We start from the raw sequence: 23,817 nt of genomic DNA on the forward strand, positions 1-23,817 counted from the left end.
TAAAATTACAATGAACCTCAATGTATGATTTCATCTGCTTCCTTCATTGATCATGTGAAAACACCAATGCAGACAGATTCTACCTCTCAATCAGAGAAAGATAGATCTAACCTAAATTTTGCCAATGCTTCTCCAAATCATGGGGAATGATTATTTTCAAAAATAAATATAACCACCTTCCAGAATCTGATGAAAAAAAATAGCTTCAAGGGTTCATGGATTACCTGTCCTTAAAAACAGAATTTTAATAATAGAATTTGTTATTTCTACACTTGTTCACACACTCCTCTCTTGAAGCTCGGTTCTATCAACATTTAACCCCCAAAATAAAAACTATCCAATTCTCTTTCCTATGAACTGATTAATGTGACAATGCCTCTAGTAAAGCAATGAGACAATCTAGTGCTTAATGGCAATGAATAATTGTTTGTTCAAGCCACAGATCCTGTATCTTTCAGTCTTTAAGTTATAACTATTCCCTATCCTATTGACACTACAAATCAGTGGGTAGGAGGGTGGGCATGTATATGAACATCAGGTGAGTATAAAAATAAGTAATTTTATTATTACTATTCCATTTATTTCTATGAACCTCCCCTGATGTCTATACTGCTGATTTGCAAACTCTGAAGGCGAGTTGCCAGTGAAGGAAAGAGATAGGCTAGAAGTCCTCAGAAGTCATAGACACAATTTTCTAGAGCAATAGCTCTGAAATTCCATTACCTCTTAAGAAAAGAGGGTGTTCCAGGTCTCTTTGCTTCACCAACTAATCTTATTTTCTTCCTTCTTGGTCAAATGCTTATGGTGTAATTTTATTATGAAAAATATCCAATTGAGCATCTGGGGAGGTTTTGGAGACACATACTACTGTACACTCCTTTTGGGGTAGTGCGCATCATACAGTGTAAGGTAAGCATTACTAAAGGTTCTTTGCAGTATCCCCATTGGTTCCTAGTCTTTAGTCTTCTATTATCCGTACATTCCAACCTCTTTCTTCAGTTTCTTAACTTCTACATCATAATGAGGCTGAGATATTTTTCACCTAGCTGCAACTCAGAGCTGAATAGCTTCACGGGCCCAAATGTTATGCAATATGGTAAAGATTCCATAAATCAAATCAAATCAAGCTCATTAATTCTTGAAAATAAATATTAGACCAATACTTTTAAGAGCCTTGGAAAATCATACATATTTTCATGTATAAAAGATCTTACATTTCTAAATGGTGACAAATGCAAAGACAATTTTATGCCTATTACTCCATCAAAAAATATATCCTGTCTTTTGAATTCTGTTAGACCCCTGTATTTGCAGAACATGATAACAAAATATTGTCCTGGATATACGAGATGATGTACCTCTGTATTGCTTTGAAAGCTCAAATTTTCATTAAACAAAATGTGAGGCAATAAGAAAGAGTTCTAATCTTTATTGAGACAAATTGATTATTTTAATAAATTAATATTGAAATATGTTTCAAGAGGTTAGTAAACATGCCTTTTCCAAATAAAATAAAACCTGGAATATGGGATCTTTTATAAGTGGAACAAATAAAAAATATGGGTAAGTTTCAGTAAGGTATAAAAGCCACAAAACATAGCATACCTGTTCTAAGTTCTTTGCCATAAAAGCAATACACTGATCTTCCAGACGTGGCAATTCAAACATACGAGATAGGCGTAAGACAGTTATGACATTATCAGTGTGTAGCTGTGTTCCCAGGTAAACCCCACACTGCCTTTTCAATCCTGGGACTAGTAGCATGTCTGATGCTATGATAACATCCATGGCATTTTCTAAATTCACCTGCAAAAGGGAAACATCTTAGTAAAACTGATACTTAGCAAAACTGATACAGCCTATTCAGATGAATAATGTATCACAATCTCAATAAACAGAGCAATGAGTTAGAGGACAGTGCACAAATACTTTTACAACATCAAATCATTATGGAAGTTTCCATAAAAATAATGAGGACATGATATTTGTACCAAGAAACTCAAGTGAAAATGAAAACTACAGATAATAAAACATTAAAAGATATATAAAAGAAAGTGATTGCAATATATTATTTTGATATGAGGGTTGTAGAGTAAATAGGGTTTAAATTGAAGGCTTTAGTTTAAGAAGCTGAATAAAAGAAATGAAAAGCTTGTGAAAACATATAACTTAAATGCTATATAGTATGTAAATCCTATAAAAGAAATTAAAAGATTTGTAACTAAGAATTTACAATGCTATAAACTAAAAGGCATCATGGAGGAGAGAACCCAAAACCTTGAAGGAACATACCCTCATTATAATAATAAATATAACTATTATTTATTATTATTATCATCACTTGCTAAGCTACAACCCTAGTTGGAAACGCAGGATGCTATAAGCCCAGGGGAGGAAAGGAAACAAGGAAAAATAAAATATTCTAAGAAGAGTAACAATGAAATAAATATCTTCTATATAAACTATAAAAAATTAACAAAACAAGAGGGAGAGAAATGAGATAGAATAGTATTCCCGAGTGTACCCTCAAGCAAGAGAACTCTAACTCAAGACAGTGGAAGACCATGGTACAGAGGCTTTGGCACTACCCAAGACTCGAGAACAATGGTTTAATTTTGGAGTGTTTTCATGGTAGAAAGAATGCTCAAGCAGTCATGACCTAATACCCTCAGGTTTACAGGCTTGAAGGTCAATAATAAGAAACAGGCGAAGGGCCAAGTCACTGCTATCAACAAATATCCTAATGAGCAAAAATATAAGATATCAGCAGCCAAGAAAAACCAGGTGGTGACTGCTGCGCTACAACTATACAGCCCAGTAATTTTATATAGCCTATCTCTTAAAATCTAGGAATGAAAAACAAAAACGTTTATTCACAAACATATTTACAGAGAAAATTAGTGTTGCAACTCCATTAGTTACAATGGTTTAGATTACAGTACTTCAATATCTTGATTAATGGGAAAAACAGGCTGGAACACAGCAATAAAATTTTTAGATGGAGAGTTGGCAAGTTAACTTCAGTTGCCAAAATGTTGGTGGCACGGTGACTGTAGGCTTGAGAACATTAGCAGAAGGAATAGCTGCTTCTCTTTGTCAGTAATATGACAAAAACTTGGAGATAGGGGTTTGATGTTGGAAACCTGGTCCGATCTCTGATATTCTTTACACTTCCATTCCTAACTCGTTCCTCTCTGCTCGTAAAGCCATATATGGGCGGAGCTAATCAACATTGCCATATAAGGAGGTTTTTGATATCCTGCAATGATTGGTTTCCTTAACAGGGTTCACTTCGGTCATGCAAAAGAAGCTTCTAGAGCACATCTTCTATTACAAACTAGACATGATGTGGTGTCACATAGCAAAAGCACGGAGAGTGGAGATGCTTCCAGAAAGAAAAGGACTTTTCTCATAGCTTTGGTGTTGCCAACAGTAAGTAATAATGGTGATGCAATGTTTGACCAAACACTAGCTGGATTGATTATTTTCTTGGAAAAGAGATACAATTTTCATATTATATATATTTGTTTAGTTTTATTGCATCTATCCATGACAAGGCAGTAGTTGAGAAGATATGTGATAGAGAAAAAAGATGAACAATCAAAACACACACGCAAGCTTGAGCAAGTAGTTCAAGGTGTTAAGACGACACTAATTTAGAGTATATATGGAGAGGAAGTTTAATGAGCACTTGAATATTAGAAATAAGATGCAAATAAAATCAGGCTCTTTTAAGAGGAATTAATAGTGCGTGGGTTAGAGTTAGTATTGTATTTTGAAAGAATTTAATAATTCCTGTGTATAATTTTTGGCTCCCTTCTCACAGTTAAATTAATATAATTAAGGTGTGTTAAGCGGAGCAATGCCATCACCGGAGGTGGCCATTTTAGGACCGCTGTCGTACACCATAAATGCTTTATTTAGTTAGTAGTACGACGTCCCCGGTATTTAGCTATAAAGAAATTCTAGCTATTTATGCAAAATTATACTAGTGAAGATAAGATTTATACATGTAATAATTCCTCTTCCGTATAAAACGTTTCGATGTATACGATAGGGCCTCGGTGGTATTAGCGTAGCAGAGATCCCGACTCGAGTAAGGCTAGCCTAACGCGTTTTAGTATACTTTAGTAACGTTATACCCCATTTAACCTCTAGTATCGTTTTATTAATTCGGTCAGAGATATAGATATCTCCTAGAATTTCTAGCATAATTTGATACTCTTCTCTTTTAAAGAAAATGAGGATAAACCCTTCCTTCCCCCTGAGTGCCGCCAGCCCAAGCGACAACCCTATCCTATGTCATTGCCATTGAGTAGTGTACTCTGGCTGGACTGGGATAATGTTTTCTGTCGATTTTTGCCAGTGAATATCCCGGCTTTGAAACACGACAGTAACTCAGGGTATTCTGTCTTGTTGCCGACAACGCTACTGATGGGGGGATAGTCATTCCCCTGCCGGTTTCACCGTTGCCGACATAGGAAGCTCGGCTTCCCTAGTCCACAACGGAAAGTGGGTTGTATAATTGCCGCCACCTTTCTCCCTTGTGGACTAGAAGACATGTCTTATATCCGGCAATGTCTTAGGCAATGGAATCGTTATTCCTTTGCCGTCCAGGACGGCGCCGGTATAGGGAACTATGTTCCCTTGATTTACAGCCGAAAGTAGGAGGCATACCTGTCGCCACCTTTCTATGTAAAATATAAGACCCTTTCCCTTCCCCTTCTGTCCTTAAGTCCACGATTCCTGTGGCCGGTATTCTACAATCTCCCCCGCTTGTCGGGCTGACTGAGTTACCGGCCGGGCTCTTACAAAGGCGGTTACGCTGCCGCTTCGACCATCTCCCTAACGGAAGCAAAACTCTGGGAAAGGTTGAGCCGGCCCTGACGGCTGCAGGTGGGAAACCCATTACAACTTTGAGTATTCTTCAGTCCTCCCTTGGACTGCCATCCACAAACCCTGTCACCGGCAATAGAGCCGGCAACAGAAATTGTGGCTGGATGGAAGCTAGAATCAATGCATTCTCTCCCCTTCCATTTGAATCCTCATTCTGGAAAGAAGGCAGTAGAGACCGTAGTCCCTACAACCCTATTTATTGTACAGTACTAAACTATAATAATACGGTAGTCCTTCTTTGCATTCTTTCTCTTTCTCTCTGTCAGCTAGTGCTGCCAGGTACTAGCCTAACCCGGTAGTATACCGGCAAAACTACAGTATAAGACAATACAGTAACCAGTATTCTTGCAGTATAACAATACAGCAGTTAGAAAACTACAGTATATAATGATACAGTAGTATGAATTTCCAACATACTCTGTGTATCCTTTCACAGTCCATTGTTGAGACCGTTTAAAAAAAGTTGAGGGAAGTAATCCTTCAACATTCTGATGTATCCTCGATCATCAGAACACTAATGATTACCCGTCACTATTAATATTCTACAAGTGGTAGAGTTAGTGTTAGTATACACTGACTCTGGCTCTACGTACGAGAGTTATTCTACTCTGTTTTTCCCTAATAAGGAAATTAGAAATATTAATATTGTGGGAGGTCACAGTAGCAATTGTTTGGACGGGAAACACAGATATGTGCCTTTCCAATTTCCTTTCTAGCTTACTATCCTAAGCTATATTAATAATAGTAATGTGTACTATTTTTAATGCAAGTGAAAATTTATCAGTTAGATAAATTACCCCATACTCATTTCACTCTTTCTTTCCTTACAGGAGGACGCTAAGGTGAAGTGTGCAGTCATGTACTGCAACCACAAAAGTAGGGACTTTTGTGGCCACAAGATGTGCAGGTCTCATGCCCCCTGCTCCATTGCAACTGAAACCCTGAGGTATTGGGATCCGAAGGATTGCACCGTCTGCTCGGCCTTGATGACCGATGGTTTCGGTGATCCTCAGACGACAGAGTCAAGGGATACTGCGAGTTAAACGCTTCGTAAGTGGGTAAGAGGGTTCCAGAAGAACTCTCCGGGGCCTTACCTGCCAAACGAAGCTATGAGAAGCCTTCTGTTCCCTAAGGCCCAATCCGACGCGGTTGTGCCTCAGGCACAGGTCAAGCCTCCCTTAATCCAGCTGACAATAGAGGCTGACATCAATAAGACTCTTGAAGGCATGGACATCCATCAAAAACGGATGTCGAAGGTGTCCTCAGACACTGAAAAGGATCTTTTACAAGAAAATAATCCTGAAGAAGAGGTGGCCCAGCCACCCGAGAGGAAGAAGGATCCGTATCGATAGTAACGGAAGACCCTCAGTTTTCTGTGACGGCATATCAACCTGTGCCGTCAACCTCTTCAGCCCCAACCCCTCAATCGGACTCGCTGTTATCCAAGGGTGAAGCGCTCATGGCACAGCTGCAACTGATGATGGAAACGTTCTGCAAGGAACAATAAGAGATAAGGAAGGAAGTCAGAGAAGCGCAACGCTCGGGCGCTTTCAGAGGCTCTCACAAGCCTATCAAAGTCTGCGACTTACCCCAATGCTCCGAAACCAACCCATGGAGGTATGCGGAGTATATGCCCATGATGAATGGGAAACTATACATCTCTGAGAAGATGGAGGCCAAACCCCTCGAAGATCTCCAATTCTGGTTCGGCTTACCCAGAATATTTCCTGAGATTGCGGGATGAACCAGCATCTCGAGAGGAGACGAAACCTAAGGAGGTCATGAGCTTTGAACATGACAAGGAGCAGGCTCTCTTGACTAGCACCCTAAAGAAAGCTGGCTATACCAACTCGAAGGTTTCTGCTTTGAGCAAGAGGCACCCTACCTTCCTTGCTCCTTCCTCCAGAGCTTTTCCCTTTTCCGTCAAAGCTCTCAACTGCATGCTAAAAGCAGTTGACGCGGGCAAACCGTGCCCTACGCTAGAGAATGCAAACCATTATTATTATTATTACTATCCAAGCTACAACCCTAGTTGGAAAAGCAAGATGCTATAAGCCCAGGGGCTCCAACAGGGAAAAATAGCCTAGTGAGGAAAGGAAATAAGGAAATAAATAAATGAATAGCCCTGCCTACCTGCGAGAAGGAATGGAACGAGGTTCATCTAACCTTCTCAATCTCGAAACTGGATCCAGAGATAGCAGGACAACAGTTCAACAAGAACCTTCCAAAGTTGTCGGAACATCCTCTGAGAAGGGAACAGGAGACAAAGGAGAGACTAGCCGCCTCTTTGTTTCTCCAGAACTGTATGGAGATGTGTGCAGGCATCTCGAACACCCCCAGATATGTACACGGTCCTAGCCAAAGTGCACATGGCTACCTTTGTGAAGGACATGTACACTTTTGTAAAGGCCAGGAGGGCCTGTAGAGAGCATGTGTTTGCCAATACAACGGTCAAACACGAGCCCAGGAAGTTGATCACTTCATGCATCTGGGGCAAGGATCTCTTCCCAAAAGAAGTAGTCCAGGAGGTAATTGCTAAAGCCACCACGGAGAATAGGAACCTTCTTCAGAAGTGGGGCATGTCTTCTAAGAGGAAATCATCCTCTGACGCTGGTCCCCAACCCAAGAATAGGAAGACAAAAAAGCCACGAGTGTCTCACAGACCTGCACAACATCCCACTGTTACCATGACCAGAGTGCCCCAAATGGTTGCCCAGCCGCAAACCACCTTCCAAATGGTGCCCCAGCAGCTGGTAGCCCAGTCGCCTGTCTTTAATCCAGGCTTTGAGAGGCAAACCACTAACTTTCGCCCTAAAGGCAGAAGCTCCAGAAGAGGCTCCTCAAGAAACCCTTCAAGGGGTAGAGGAGGATGTGGTCAGGGGAATAAACCCTCTGGATCATCTCAACAATGAGATGCTCCAGGTAGGAGGAAGACTCTTCCACTTTCGGGATCGTTGGACCTTCGATCCCTAGGCCCACAGCCTAGTCAAGAATGGACTCGGGTGGAAATGGAACAAAATTCCGCCGCCTTTTCCTCAATTCTTCCAACAATCCACCCCCTTATTGGAAGAATATACCTTAGAACTCTTAACCAAAAAAGTAATAAGGAAAACAAAGTCCATCAAATTCCAGGGAAGGCTGTTTTGTGTTCCAAAGAAAGACTCGGAAAACTTAAGAGTCATTCTAGACTTGTCTCCACTCAACAAGTTCATCGAGAACAACAAGTTCCGGATGCTAACCCTACAACACATAAGGACCCTGTTACCAAAAGGGGCATACATGGTCTCAATAGACCTGGCAGATGCTTACTGGCACCTACCAGTCAGCCGCCCCCTCTCCTCCTACCTAGGATTCAAACTACAGAAGACAAATTATGTCTTCACAGCAATGCCCTTTGGACTAAATATAGCCCCAAGGATATTCACAAAACTTGCGCATACAGTCGTCCAACAGCTACGCTTAGAAGGCATTCAGGTAGCAGCATACCTGGACGACTGGCTGGTGTGGGCAGCATCCAAGACAGCTTGTCTGCAGACAGCCACGAGGGTGATCCTGTTCCTGGACCATCTGGGCTTCAAGATCAACTACAAGAAGTCTCGCCTCTCTCCAGCTCAAGAGTTCCAATGGTTAGGAATCCATTGGAACTTGCAGTCACACCGCCTCTCCATTCCACCGAAGTAGAGGAGAGAGATCGCGGGTTCTGTCAAAGAGACTACCGAAATCTAACAAGATTTCAAGACGCCAACAGGAAAGAGTACTGGGCTCTCTCCAATTCGCAGCAGTGATAGATCCAGTGCTAAAAGCACAACTAAAGGATGCGTCAGGAGTCTGGAGAAGATATGCATCAAACGCTCGAAGAGATCAACAGAGATTGACACCGACATTACTGCGATCGCTTCTAAGGCCGTGGTCAAAGGTCAAGAGCCTGACATGGACAATTCCCTTACAACCACACAAATGCCTCACCGGAAGAATGGGGAGGCCATTCCCATCAAAGGAAAGTGCAAGGGAACTGGTCGCACCAGTTCAAAACCTTTCACATCAACATTCTGGAAGCCATGGCAGTCTTCCTAACGTTGAAGAAACTATCCCCTCACAGATCAGCCCATATCAGGCTGGTCTTGGACAGCGAAGTAATAGTGAAATGTCTGAACCAACAAGACTCGAGAACGCCTTATATCAATCATGTGACGTTAGCCATCTTTAGCTTGGCAAGGAAGAGTAGATGGTTCCGCAATGTGACAGCGGACGCTCTATTCAGGCAAAAACCGATAGAGACAGAATGGTCCCTAGACGCAGACTCATTCTCCTTCATCTTGGAAAAAGTCCCAGAACTGCAGATCGACCTCTTCACAATGAGCGACAACAAGAAACTACCTCGATAAGTGGCCCCATACGAGGACCCTCGGGCAGAAGCGACGGACGCCATGTCCCTCGATTGTAACAGATGGAATCATATCTATCTGTTCCCACCAACAAATCTCCTGCTGAAGGTCCTCAACAAGCTGAGATCCTTGAAACCAGCAGCAGTATTGGCCCCCAAATGGCCCAGGAGCGAAAGGTTCCTTCTAGTCATAGAACTGAAGCTGAAGTTGTTTCTTCTGCCGAGTCCAGTTCTATCCCAACTGGTTCAGAAGTCGACTGTCTACGCTTCATCATTGAAAACCCAAAACTAAATCTCATGATTTTCTCGCCTTAGCAGCCAAGAAAAGGTTCGGGATCTCAAAAGACAATATCGACTTTATAGAAGAATACAAGTCAAAGTCAACCAGAAGACAATATGAATCGTCTTGGAAGAAGTGGATTTCCTTTGTCAAAGCAAACAAACCAGCAAAAATCTCGATAGACTTTTGCCCTTCCTTCTTCATCTACCTTCATGAACAAAGCCTGGCTTCCACCACAATAACCACGTGTAAGTCAGCTTTGACTAGACCTCTTCTTTACGCCTTCCAGGTGGATTTGTCAAACAAAATCTTCAATAAGATTCCGAAAGCATGCGCTAGACTCAAACCAGCAACCTCTCCAAAGCCCATATCATGGCCCTTGGACAAAGTCTTGCACTATGCTTCGAACTTGAACAATGAAGATTGTACCCTAAAGGATCTACAGTAACACAGAAAGTGATATTCCTGTTTGCTATAGCCTCAGGGGCTAGAGTTAGTGAAATAGTGGCCTTATCTAGAAATGAGGGCCATATTCAGTTCACAGAAGAGGGAGAACTGAATCTTTTTCCTGATCCTACCTTTCTCGCCAAAAACGAGCTGCCCACAAAAAGGTGGGGTCCTGGGAGAATCTGCCCTCTGAAGGAAGATGTCTCTCTATGTCCAGTAGAGTGTCTTAAGGTCTATCTCTGAAGAATTTCAGACTTCAAGGAGGGACAGCTCTTCCTAGGCGAAACCTCAGGATCAAACTTATCCCTAAAACAACTGAGGGCGAAACTCACCTACTTCATTCGCAGCGGATCCTGACAGTACACCCGCAGGTCACGATCCTAGAAAAGTTGCTTCCTCGTTGAACTTCTTTCAACATATGGACTTTGATAGACTCCGCTCATATACGGGGAGGAAATCTTCTCGAGTTTTCTATAAACATTACGCGAAGCAAGTGCACGAAATAAAACACTTTGTGGTGGCGGCAGGTAGTGTTATAAAACCTGTCGTCTAGTGCTGCAATGAACAGTGGACTGTTTTGGGACCTAACAGTGGACTGGGTGAACAGGTATTAGCATCTTCGAGTGTAATACCTTTTAATGAAAATCACTATAGTGAATTTTGGACTGTTCTATATAGGTGTAGAATCTAACCAAAAACACCAGTGCCGTGTGAACATTAGTACACAGTGTTGAGACATATCTAACATCTAAGTGAAATCAATCAAGTGATTTCACAATTGTGAGTGGCACCTATGGATGATTATAATATGTGTATTTCTTCCCTTACAGGTTAAAAATATATATATCCAAAGATGTAATTATGTCACAAAGATTCTATTTATGATACATTTTATTTTGTATTTTTATATCTGTCTATACAAATAAAATACATATAAATGTATCTGCGTCTTATTCGCCCTACATGAATAAGAATAAACAATCCAGAGTTTTTATTTTTTCCTAAAATAACATACTGAAAGTAAAACCTCTGAAAGAACAACCTGGTAATCTTTAAAAAAGTTCCACTTTGTTCCTACGGAATACAAACTTTGACGCCTTATAGTCGATATCGACAATTTCCCTGCAGGGGGCAGGAAGCCCTAAGATAGTTCCAAACTTAGTGGATATGACAAATAATGGTACAGTAATGTCATATATGTAAGGTCTGGGAGACCATATAAGGAACTCAGTCAAAGTAAAGGCACTTAAACAAACCCACAGATATAGTACTTTCAAGTAATTCTCTGGTAAGCTTCCATCAGGAAGACATGGCTGAGCCCCAAAAACGGATTTTGAGTAGAGCAAAAAATCTATTTTTGGGTGATATGGCCATGTCGTCCTGATGGACCCTCCCTTCTTTCAAAAAGGAGTATACAACTATGTAACGAAAGTCCCCACCCAAAACTACTATATCTGCGGCTAACCATGCTTAAATGCAACAAGGAATAATTACGCCGTAGTAGTACTGGGAGGGGATCCACCGGGTGACCTTGATAACGGCTCCCCTTCAATTACGCCGCTCTTCCCCCACAGAGCGTAAAATCTATTCGGGGTGAAGATTGCCATGATATTATGCGGAATCCTTAAAAAGTTATACAGTATTAAGGATACTCGCGCCAGAAGTTAGAATTCTGGAAACCTTCGGTTCATTCTCTGGGAGTATCACTGTAGCCAAATATCCCTTAGAAAGCTACCTAAAGGAACCTTCCATCAGGACAACATGGCCATATCACCCAAAAATAGATTTTTCGCTTTGCTCAAAATCCGTTTTTTATTCATACTAGATGTTTTCCTTAGGGCGACAATCCCATTTTAGGTAAAGTTGGTGCTCTTTTTTTTTTACAGTATAAAAAATGAAATTTGAGCAAAGTGAAAAATCTATTTTTGGGTGAGATAGCCATGTCATTCTGATGGAAGGTTCCTTTAGGTAGCTTTCTAAGGGATATTTGCTACAGTGATACTCCCAGAGAATTAACCAAAGGTCTCCAGAATTCCAACTCCTGGCGCGAGTATCCTTAATATAACTTTAGGGATATCGCATAATATCAGGGGACGTATTTTTAGATACGACACCATAGCAATCTTCACCCCGAATAGATTTAACTCTTTGAGGGGGAAGAGTGGCGAACGAAAGGGGAGCTGTTATCAAGGTACCCGGTGGACCTCCTCTCCGTACTACTCAGGCCACCATTCCTAACTTGCATTTAAGCTTGAATAGTCACAGATAGAGTAGTTTCGGGTGGGGTCATTTAAGAAAGAAGGGTGGGTCCATCAGGACGACATGGCTATCTAATCCAAAAATTGATTTTTCACTTTGCTCAAAATCCGTTTTTTGGGTTCGGCCATGTCGTCCTGATGGAAGCTTACCAGAGAATTAACTTGAAAGTAATATATCTGAGGGTTTGTGTAAGTGCCTTTACTTTGAATGAGTTCCTTATATGGTCTGCTAATCCGTATATGACATTACCGTTATCTGTCATATCCACTAAGGTTGGAACTGGCTTAGGGCTTCCTGTCCCCTGTAGGGAAAGTGTCGACTTCGACTTTAAGGATTCAAAGTTTGTATATCTGTAAGAACAAAAGGGAAACTATCTAGAGATTACCTTTTCGTGCATTGGACATCTGTACTATTCAAGGTTCTATTTAAAGGAATAGAATAAAACTCTGGGTTTCTTTTATTTCAATTAACTGAGGATAAAAGAAGACGCGGCTACATTTTCTCTATCTTTATAACGCGGCTACATTTTCTCTATCTTTATAAGCAAAATAAATTATAAATGTAGACATAAAGTAGAAATCGAACCTTGTATAGGTAAACATCATGGTTATATATATTTCTGACCTGTAAGGGAAGAATATACATATATGAATTCATTATTAATTTAATCCCACTCAAATGAATGTGAAGCTTAACATGTCTAGTTTCACTCAGATGTTGGATATGCATCAACACTGTGTTCAAATGTTTGCACGGCACTGGTGTTATTGGGTAGATTCTACACCTGTATAGAATAGTCTATTAATCACCGTAATGATTTTACTAGAAGGTATTAATACCTATTCACCCGATGCACTGTTGAGTCCCAAAACAGTCCTCTGTTCATCCCAGCCCTAGATGATGGGTCTTATGACACTACCCGCTGCCACCACAAAGTGTTTTATCTCATGTACTTGCTTTCCATAATGTTTATAGAAGACTCTGGATGATTTCCACCCCATATATGAGCGGAGCCTCTCAAAGTCCATGTGTTGAAAGAAATTCAACGAAGAAGCAACTTTCCTCGGATCGTGACCTGCGGGTGTGCTGTCAGGATCCGCTCTGCGAATAATGTAGGTGAGCTTCGCTCTCGGTTGTCTTCGGGATAAATTCGATCCTGAGGTTTGCCTCGGAAGAGCTGCCCCTCCTTGAAGTCTGAAGTTCTTCGAAGATAGACTTTGAGACACTCTACTGGGCATAGAGAGACATCTTCTTTCAGTGGGCAGACTCTTCAAGGACCCCACCTTTTGGTGGGCAGCTCATTCTTGGCAAGAAAGGCAGGATCAGGGAAGAGATTCAGTTCTCCTGTGTCTAGGAACTGAATATGGCCTTCGTTTCAGGATAAGGCCACTACTGTATTTCAGTAACTCTAGCCCCTGAGGCTACTACAAACAGAAAGATAACTTTCTGTGTTAGACCCTTTAGGGTGCAATCCTCATTGTTCAGATTCGAAGCATAGTGCAAGACTTTGTCTAACGACCATGTGATGGGCTTTGGAGGGGTTGCCGACTTGAGTCTAGCACATGCTTTTGGTATCTTATTGAAGATTTCACTTGTGAGGTCCACCTCAAAGGCGCATAGAAGAGGTCTAGTCAAAGCCGACTTACACGTAGTTATCATAGAGGAAGCCAGGCCCTGTTCGTGTAGGTGGATGAAGAAAGAAAGACAGAAATCTATCAATATTTCTGTTGGTTTCCTTGTTTTCACAAAGGAAACCCATTTCTTCCAAGATGATTCGTATTGCCTCCTAGCTGAACTTGACTTATGCTCTTCAATGAAGTCGACTTTGTACTTCGAGATCCCAAACTTTTTTTTCGCTGCTAGGGCGAGAAAATCATGAGATGTAGGTTGTTGGTTCTCGGGGATGAAGCATAAACAGTTGACTTCTGAACCAGTTGGGATAAGACTGGGATCAGCAGAGGAAACAGCTTCAGTTTCAATTCTAGAGCTAGAGGGAACCAATTGCTTTTGGGCCATTTGGGGGCCACTACTGAAGCTGTTCCTCTTAAGGATCTTACCTTGTCGAGGACTTTTAGCAGTAGATTGGTTGGTGAAAACAGGTAAATCAGATTCCATCTGTTCCAGTCGAGAGACATGGCGTCTATCGCTTCTGCTTGAGAGTCCATGTAAGGGGCTACGTAACGAGGTAGTTTTTTCTTGTCGCTCATCGTAAAGAGGTCAATCTGCAGTTCCGGGACTTTTTCCGAGATGAAAGAGAATGAGTCTGCGTCTAGGGACCATTCTGTCTCTATCGGCTTTCGCCTGGCTAGAGTGTCCGCCGTCACATTGCGGAACCCTTGAAGGTGAACTGCTGATAAGTGCCATCCTCTCTTCCTTGCCAGGTAGAAGATGGCTAACATCCCATGATTGATGTGAGGAGATCTCGAGCCTTGTCGATTTAGAGATTTTACTATCACTTCATTGTCCAGGACCAGTCTGATGTGGACTGCTCTGCGAAGGGATAGTTTTTTTAACGTTAGGAAGACTGCCATGGCCTCCAAGATGTTGATGTGAAAAGTTTTGAACTGGTGCGACCAATTCCCTTGCACTTTTCTTTCGTGTGAATGACCTCCCCATCCTTCCAGGGAGGTGTCCGTGTGTATCACCACTGATGGTTGTGGTGGTTGCAGGGGAATTGTCCGTGCTAGGCTCTTGGCTGTTGTCCACGGCCTTAGTAGCGTGCGCAATCGGGTCGGGGTCAACCTTAGTTGATCTCTTTGAGCATTTGATGCGTATCTTCTCCAAACTCCTGACACATCCTTTAGTCGTGCTTTTAGCACCGGGTCTGTCACTGCTGCAAACTGGAGAGAGCCCAATACTCTTTCCTGTTGCCGTCTTGATATCCTTTTGTATCGGATTTAGTCTCTTGACAGCTCCCGCTATCTCTCTCCTCTTCTTTAATGGAATGGAGAGGTGGTGTGACTAAGTTCCACTGGATTCCTAACCATTGGAACTTCTGAGCTGGAGAGAAGCGAGACTACTTGCAATTGATCTTGAACCCCAGGTGCTCCAGGAAGTGGATCACCTTTCCGGCCGCTTGCAGACAAGTAGTCTTGGATGCAGCCCACGCCAGCCAATCGTCTAGATATGCTACTACTTGCACTCCCTCGGAGCGTTGTTGCTGGATGATTGTATCTGCTAGCTTTGTGAATATCCTTGGGACTATGTTTCGTCCAAAGGGCATGGCTGTGAAGACAAATATTGTCTTCTGTAGCCTGAATCCTAGGTAGGAGGAGAGGCAGAGACTGACTAGTAGGTGCCAGTAAGCATCTGCCAGGTCTATTGAGACTGTGTACTCCCCTTTGGGTAGAAGGGTCCTTATGTGTTGCAAGGTAAGCATCCGGAACTTGTTGTTCTCGATGAACTTGTTGAGTGGAGACAAGTCTAGAATGACTCTGAGTTTGTCTGAGTCTTTCTTGGGGACACAAAACAGCCTTCCCTGGAACTTGATGGACTTCGCTTTCCTTATTACCTTCTTGTTCAAGAGTTCTGAGGTATATTCTTCCAACAAGGGGTGGAGTGTTGGAAGAATTCTGGAAAAGGGGGTGGAATTTTGTTCCATTTCCACCCAAGTCCATTTGTGATTAGGCTGTGGGCCCAAGGATTGAAGGTCCAACAATCCCGAAAGTGAAAGAGTCTGCCCCCTACCTGGAACCTCTCATTGCTTAGGGGTTTTTGAGGACTTGTTTCCGTGACCGCGTCCTCCTCTTTCCCTTGGGGGGTTTCCGGAGGAACCTCTTTTTGGGCCTCTACCTTTGTAGGGCCGAAAGATGGTCGTGTGCCTCTCAAAGCCTGGGTTGAAGACAGGTGACTGGGCTACCAGCTGCTGAGGGACCATCTGGAAGGTGGTTTGCGTGCTGGGCTACCATTTGAGTCACCGTGGCCATGGTTTCGGCCGGAAGTTGTGCAGGTCTACGTGGTCTTCTTGCCTTTTTGTTCTTAGGCTGGGGAGATCCATCTGAGGAAGATTTCCTCTTTGAAGACATGCCCCACTTTTGGAGAAGGTTCCTGTTCTCCGTGGCAGCTTTGGCAATGACTTCTTGGACCACTTCCTGTGGGAAAAGGTCTTTGCCCCAGATACATGATGAAATCAGTTTTCTGGGTTCGTGTTTCACCATTGCTGCAGCGAACACATGCTCTCTACAGGTCCTCCTTGACCTGACAAAAGCATACAAGTCCTTCACAAGGGTACCCATGTGAGGCTTGGCTAAGACCATATACATGTCTGGGGCGTTATTTAGGCCTGCACACATTTCCAAGCAGTTCTGATGAGACAGGGAGGCGGTAAGTCTTTCTTTTGTCTCCTGTTCCCTTCTCAAGAGATGATCTGGCAACTTTGGAAGGTTCTCATTGAACTGTTGGCCTGCTATCTCCGGATCCAACTTCGAGACAGAGGTTAGATGTACCTCTTTCCACTTTTCCTTGCAGGTAGGCATAGCTAGAGATAATGGTTTACATTCCTCTAGGATTGGGCAGGGTTTGCCCTCTTCGACTGCTTTAATGACACAGTCGGGGGCTTTCCCCGAAAAGGCAAAAGATCTAGAGGAAGGAGCAATGAAGGTTGGATGTCTCTTGCTCAGTGCTGAGACTTTGGAGTTTGTATATCCGGCTCCTTTCAGGTTCTTGGTAAGGATGGCCTGTGCCTTGTCATGTTCGAAGACAATGACTTCCTTTAGTACCGTCTCCTCGCGGGATGCAGGTTCATCTCGCAGTTTCACGTAACAATCTGGGTATGCTGAAAAGCTGGGCCAGGATTCAAGATCTTCAAGTGGCTTGGCCCCCAACTTCTCAGAGATGTATAGTTTCCCATTCTTCATGGGCATGTGCTCCGTATACCTCCAGGGGTTGGTTTCGGAGCAGTGAGGGGGGTCAGATACTTTAAGGGGTTTAGTAGAGCCCCTGGAAGTCCCAGGGCGCTTCCCTTCTTGTACCTCTCTCTTCGTCTGCTTGATGTCTTGCTTCATCTCTTCTTGTTCCTTCCGGACCACTGCCAACATCTGCTGGATCGATGTTAAGAGCGCCTTGCTCCTGTCGACCTGTGTAGTCGGTTGAGGAGTTGGGGCTGAATAGGTTGACGGCATAGGTTAATATGCCGTCAAAACGGATTCTTCTTCCTACATTGGTGGTTGAACCACGTCTTCTTCAGGGCCTTCTTGCAGTAGGTCCTGTTCAGTGTCGGTAGACACTTCCGACATCCGTTCTTGGTGGATGTCCATGCCTTCAAGTGCCTTATGGATGTCCGCGTCGATCTTCAGTTGGATGAAGGGAGGCTGGAGCTGTTCCTGGGGCACTACCACGCTAGGGTAGGCCTTGGGGAACAGAAGTCACCTAAGAGATTCATTAGGCAGGTAAGGTCGCGGAGTTCTTTTGGAACCCTCTTACCCACCTACGAAGAGTTTCCCTTGCTGTATCCCTAGCTTCTAAGGAGACAGGGATGGTTTCTCCAAAGCCGTTGGACAGCAAGGTTGAGCAGTTGGAGCAACCCTTCGGGTCCCAGTACCTCAGGGATCCAGATACGATTCAGCAGGGGGCATGAGACCTGCACATCGTATGCCTACAAAAGTCCTTACTCTTGTGGTTGCAGAACAACTGCACACGTCACCATTGGCTCCGCCTGTAAAGGAAAAGGTTTCAATGAGTATACAGTTGTTAATATCATTGATATAAATGCATACATTTAATAATAATACTTACCATTATATCTAATAGCTTAGGATAGTAAGCTAGAGAGGAAATAGGAAAGACACATATCTGTGATTCCTCACCCAGGCAATCGCTGAGAACTCCATCAATATTTATATTTAGGTTCCCTATAAGGGAGAATACAGGTGGATCGACTCTAATACTTAGAGATGGGGTTAGTAAGTATTTATGCTAAATCTCACTTGTATATCAATAATGAACGGAGTTTTATATGGGTCCCGATGATCAAAGGATTCATCTGGGTGTTGAGGGATTACTCAACCTCAACATGTTACGCGGTCCCAATAATAGGCTGTGATAGAATACACAGTGTGTTAGAAATACTTGTACTACTGTATTGTTGTATACTGTAGTTTTACCAGTACACTACCAGGGTTAGGCTAGTGCCTGGCAGCACTAACTGATAGAGAGAGAGAAAGAATGGAAAGGAGGGTTTCCTATTATTATGGTTTAGCACAATAACTGGAAATGTAGGAGGGCTATCCTGCCGCCTACTGTCCCCTTGCCAGAATGAGAGTTCTAATGGAAGGGGAGGAATCCATCTGATTCTAGCTTCCATCCATCCACAAAATTTTGCCACCGGCTGTAGTGCCAATTGCAAGGTTTGTGGATGACAGGCCAAGAGAGGACTGAAGAATTCTCAACAGTATGTTGGGTTTCCCACCGGCAGCCATCAGGGCTGGCTCAGTCTTTCCCCCCAGGGCATTTACTTCCGGTGAAGGAAGGACATAAGGAGGAAGTGACCGAGGCGGCAATCTAACCGCCACTAGTAGGGTCCCGGCTGGCAACGCAGTCAACCCGGCAAGCCGGGATGACTGTCTGAGTACCGGCGAAAGAATGTTGTGATGGCTTGGCCGACACTAAAGGACAGAGGGGGGGAGGGGAAAGGGTCTTATAGTTCACAGGGGAGAAAGGCAGCGGCAGGTATGCCACCTACTTTCGGCTGTGAACTAAGGAAGCATGGCTTCCTGTGCCGATGACGTCGTGGGCGGCAGAGGAACAAAGATTCCGCTGTCGGCGACATTGTCGGCTGCAAGACAGTACACTCTGAGCTACCATCTTATTTCAAAGCCAGGATACTCGGCGGCAAAGAAGACAGATGGTGTATAACTATCTAAGTCTAGCCGGAGTTCTACTCAAAGGCAAATGACGAAAGATGGAGGTTGCCCCCTGTAATGGCGGCAGCTTAGGGAGAGAGGAAGGGTTTAGCCTCATTTCTCTAAAAGAGAATATATATCGAACCTTATCCATAAATCCTAAGGGATGTATGTCCCCATCCGAATTAATAAGGAATGATAGGGTGAGGTTAAACATGGGGAATTACTTTACTAACGTTTACATATACGAGTTAGGCTAGCCTAACTCCGGTGGGGACCACGGCCAAGGTTGGTACCACCGGGGCCCCCGGGCGTATATGAAAAGTAAAGTCACATTTAGGAAGAGGAATAAAATAATATCGTATGCAATATCTTCACTAGTATAATTTGCCTAACTAGCTACATTTATAGCTAAATACCGGGAATGTCGCTCTACTGACTAAATAAAATGCAATTGTAATGTGCGACAGCAGTCTTAAAATGGCCGCCTCCAGTGTTGGCTATGCTCAACCGAACACACTTAAATTATACGAATTTAACTGTGAGAAGGGAGCCTAAAATTATACACAGGAAAGAATGAATACTCAACTTTCCAGAGGAAGATGCTGGAGATTGCATGATTATATTCCAAAAATCCGTAACAAACGCCGGGAAAAGCTTGGGAGCCCACTTAGCTTAAATGCTACAGAACAAGGAATGGTGGCCTGTAGTAGTACGAAGAGAAGGTCCACCGGGTACCTTGATAATGGCTCCCCTTTTGTTCGCCACTCTTCCCCCCCAAAGAGTTAAATCTATTAAGGGTGAAGATTGCTATGTGTCGTATCTAAAAATACGTACTCTGATATTATGCGATATCCTTAAAGTTATATTAAGGATACTCGTGCCAGGAGTTAGAATTCTAGAGACCTTCGTTTAATTCTCTAGGAGTATCACTGTAGCAAATATCCCTTAGAAAGCTACCTAAAGGAACCTTCCATCAGGACGACATGGCCGAGCCCAATAAGTCGTGTCTTCAAAATTTTGATGTACCGTAGTTCTCCGATCAACCCTACAGTATCAAAAAAGGTATTAAAAATGCTTAAAGCTGCATGAAAAGCAACATGGCGAAAAAAAGGTATAACTATTCTATATATAAAGAGTAATTTTACTTTACTTTAAGGGCTGCTTTTCTGGTCCTATACAGCAGGAGAACTCTACTGTCTACACAACCCCCAGAGTCATTTTATCTATTTGTTCAAAAGCATTAAAAATTACACAACCACATATTACTTGTTTGTTGTCAAGTCCACATTATCGAAACATTTAGAGAACAAGAACGTCTTCAGTTTTCTCTTAAAAGCCTTAATATCTTCAGTCTTTCAAATGTCTAGTGGGAGATTATTGTATAGTGTCGGAGCTGCATATTTAAAATCTTTAGAGCCTACAGTAGATATATATCTAGGTTCCAATAATTTGAAACCATCCATAACTATTCTCATGTCAACACGATTTGTTAGCTGCATAATATGTAGCAATTCTCTTAGATTTTTTGTATGTCCGATTCTGATAATTTGATGGGTTATTGTACATATTTTAAACTCAATTCTCACTTTAATAGGTAGCCAGTGTAAATTAATTGGTAAAGGAGTGATCCTTTCTGGGGGGGGGGCACCGTTTATCAGTCTTGCTCCTCTGTTTATCATGTTTTGTAATTTCTTAGGTTCCACTTTTAGTAAATTGTAGTAGATGTCGTTACAGTAGTCAATCTTGGTAACTTGTCACAAGCTTCTTTACAGAATGTTCATCCGGGTACTTCTTTATAGAAGCAATGTTTCTAAGATGATAACCAACAGATTTTAATACATTATTTTTTGGGCATTGAAAGAAAAGTTACAATCAAGAGATACCCCTAAAACACGAACTTTACCAGATATCAGGGCAAAGTTGTTATTTATGTTTATTTGAATATCACCCAAGATTCTTAAACTGTTTTTCTTTCCAACCACCATAAACTCTGTTTCATTTTCTTTTAATTTTAGTTGTTTGATTGTCATCCACTTCTTAACACTGGCAAAAATTTGGTTTTTGAGTTTTAGCAGTGTTGCCTATATCATTTATGGAGAAATAAAATTGTGTATCATCAGCAAAAAAAATAAACTTCACTCCATGCCTTTGTAGTATTTTTGACAGACCAATAGTAGAGATACAGAATAAGATTGGGTTCAGTACACTCCTCTGAGTATCCCTCTGTTTGAAAGGAGGACACTAAAATCAAACCTTTGTTCTCTAGTCTAGGGTAGTGCCATAGCCTCTGTACCATGTAGAGGGTTATAAACATTGAGTTATATACATTGTTCATCATTTATTCAAAATATGTTTTATGTTCATTTGAGTTATATACATTGTTCATCATTTATTCTAAATATGTTTTATGTTCATTTCAGATTGACCGTGGTCATTGTTCAATAATAAAGACATTTGAATAAATCATTTACTGCTTCAAGCAACCAACTTGTATCCTGACCCAATGCTCCCACCATCTATAGAGGATCCTCAACCATCTACCTCATAAATTTGAGATTGACCGTGGTCATAAATAAGAGCTTGGTCCATTTATTCAAATGTCTTTATTATTGAACAATGACCACGGTCAGAGATGGATTCAGGATAACAGATATTGTGAATGACTAAATCCTAAGAACTAATCAAAATGCCAGCAGTAGGATGTCCAATACCAATGCGGAGTACCAGAGTCTCGCCAAGAGTTTCCTGTACATCTCCGAGAGTATTTTCAATTCCATGAGCATCTCTACACTGTTGATGGTGTGATACTATACAAGGAGCGTATAGTTATTCCTCCAGCCCTTCGTCAGGAAATTCTCACATCTCTTCATTCAGCACATCAAGGAATTACCTCTATGGTATCGCGAGCAGAGTCATCTGTGTTTTGGCCAGGGATAACACCTGCTATAACAGCACTTCGAGCTGGATGCAACCACTGCAATCGCATTGCGCCTTCGAATCCTAGTGCTCCGCCTACACCCCTTATATCTCCAGACTACCCGTTCCAATGTGTTTGTGCAGATTACTTTCACTACCGAGGAGTTGGATATTTAGTTATAGTTGATCGATACTCGAATTGGCCCATAGTTGAACGATCTTCGAACGGTGCAGAGGGTCTTATAACTTCACTACGCCGAACATTTGTGACATTTGGGATTCCAGATGAATTGACATCTGATGGTGGACCTGAATTTACAGCGACGGCAACTAGGCAGTTTTTAAAGGACTGGGGAGTCCATCACCGCCTTTCCTCTGTGGCCTTCCCACATAGTAATTGCAGAGCCGAAATAGGCGTCAAAACTGTCAAGCGTCTTATAGCGGACAACACGGGCAGTAACGGTGATCTCAACACTGATGAATTCCAACGTGCGATGCTCCAATACAGGAACACACCTGACAGAGATACCAAGTTATCTCCTGCAATATGTGTATTTGGTCGTCCCATCAGAGACTTCATACCTGTCCCGCCCGGCAGGTACCGTCCCCACGACACGTGGAAGGAAACACTCGATGCAAGAGAGGAGGCCCTAAGACATCGACACCTTAAACAGGGAGAGCGCTTATCAGAGCACACTAAGAGACTACCCCCACTGTCCGTAGGTGACCGGGTTCGCATCCAAAATCAAACAGGAAATCACCCCCTGAAATGGGACAAAACCGGTGTCATCATAGAAGTCCGCCAATTCGACCAATACGTCGTCAGTGTTGATGGCTCTGGTAGGGTCACGCTAAGGAACCAGAAGTTTTTGAGACAATATGTGCCTGTCAGGAGTATTCCAGAAGTCCGTACAATTAGAGATGACTATAATCGGAATCAGATTGTACCTATTGCCAATCCTTCGACCACTAAAACGTCTGAGACCATTGCGAAGGACACCATTCCGACAACCCAAAATCCGGACACACATGGTACTCTTCCATTGACCACTTTGCCGTTACCAAGTGGTACTACCCCTAACATTCATTTTGATGTTGCTGCTCCGTAATGCTATCCCAACGACCTCGGTAACACTGCGAATCATCAAGCAGAGATTCCGCCTCCCAATGATAGCACAAACTTTCCATCGCAGTTAACTCCTGCCATGCCAAATTTGGAGCAACGCAAGTCCAGTCGTACCCGTCGACCGCCAGCATGGCACTGTGATTTCGAGATGAACTAGCTATAGTGTCATCATGATCAACACATGACAATAATTGTTTTTCAAGTTTCCGTTCCTTCACATGCTAACAGGAGTTTAGTGTTCATGAACCTATAATTTGGACGTTTAATTGCCACCCAATGTTTTGACATCAGTTTTAAACCGACCTCCACGAGAGACATTTTAAAAGGCCGTTTAAAAACTTGGGGGGAGATAGAGGGTTATAAACATTGAGTTATATACATTGTTCATCATTTATTCAAAATATGTTTTATGTTCATTTGAGTTATATACATTGTTCATCATTTATTCTAAATATGTTTTATGTTCATTTCAGATTGACCGTGGTCATTGTTCAATAATAAAGACATTTGAATAAATGGACCAAGCTCTTATTTACCATGGTCTTCCACTGTCTTGGGATAGAGTTCTGTTGCTTGAGGGTACAATCGGGCACACTATTCTATCTTATTTACCTTCCTCTTGTTTTGTTAAGTTTTATAGTTTATATAGGAGATATTTATTCTAATG

General features: G+C 42.5%; 1 protein-coding gene across 1 annotated transcript in view; it reads right to left on the reverse strand.

Moving 5' to 3' along the window:
• LOC137648679 (ankyrin repeat and BTB/POZ domain-containing protein 1-like) overlaps positions 1-23,817 on the reverse strand; it is a 253,964-nt gene that overhangs the window by 9,266 nt on the left and 220,881 nt on the right. Inside the window, exon 8 of the mRNA XM_068381691.1 lies at positions 1,606-1,806. Within this exon, the coding sequence (XP_068237792.1) occupies positions 1,606-1,806 (201 nt within the window). The remainder of the gene's footprint in view (positions 1-1,605; positions 1,807-23,817) is intronic.

Source organism: Palaemon carinicauda, chromosome 10 (genome assembly GCF_036898095.1).
Source record: "Palaemon carinicauda isolate YSFRI2023 chromosome 10, ASM3689809v2, whole genome shotgun sequence".
In the NCBI taxonomy this organism is placed as follows: domain Eukaryota; kingdom Metazoa; phylum Arthropoda; class Malacostraca; order Decapoda; family Palaemonidae; genus Palaemon; species Palaemon carinicauda.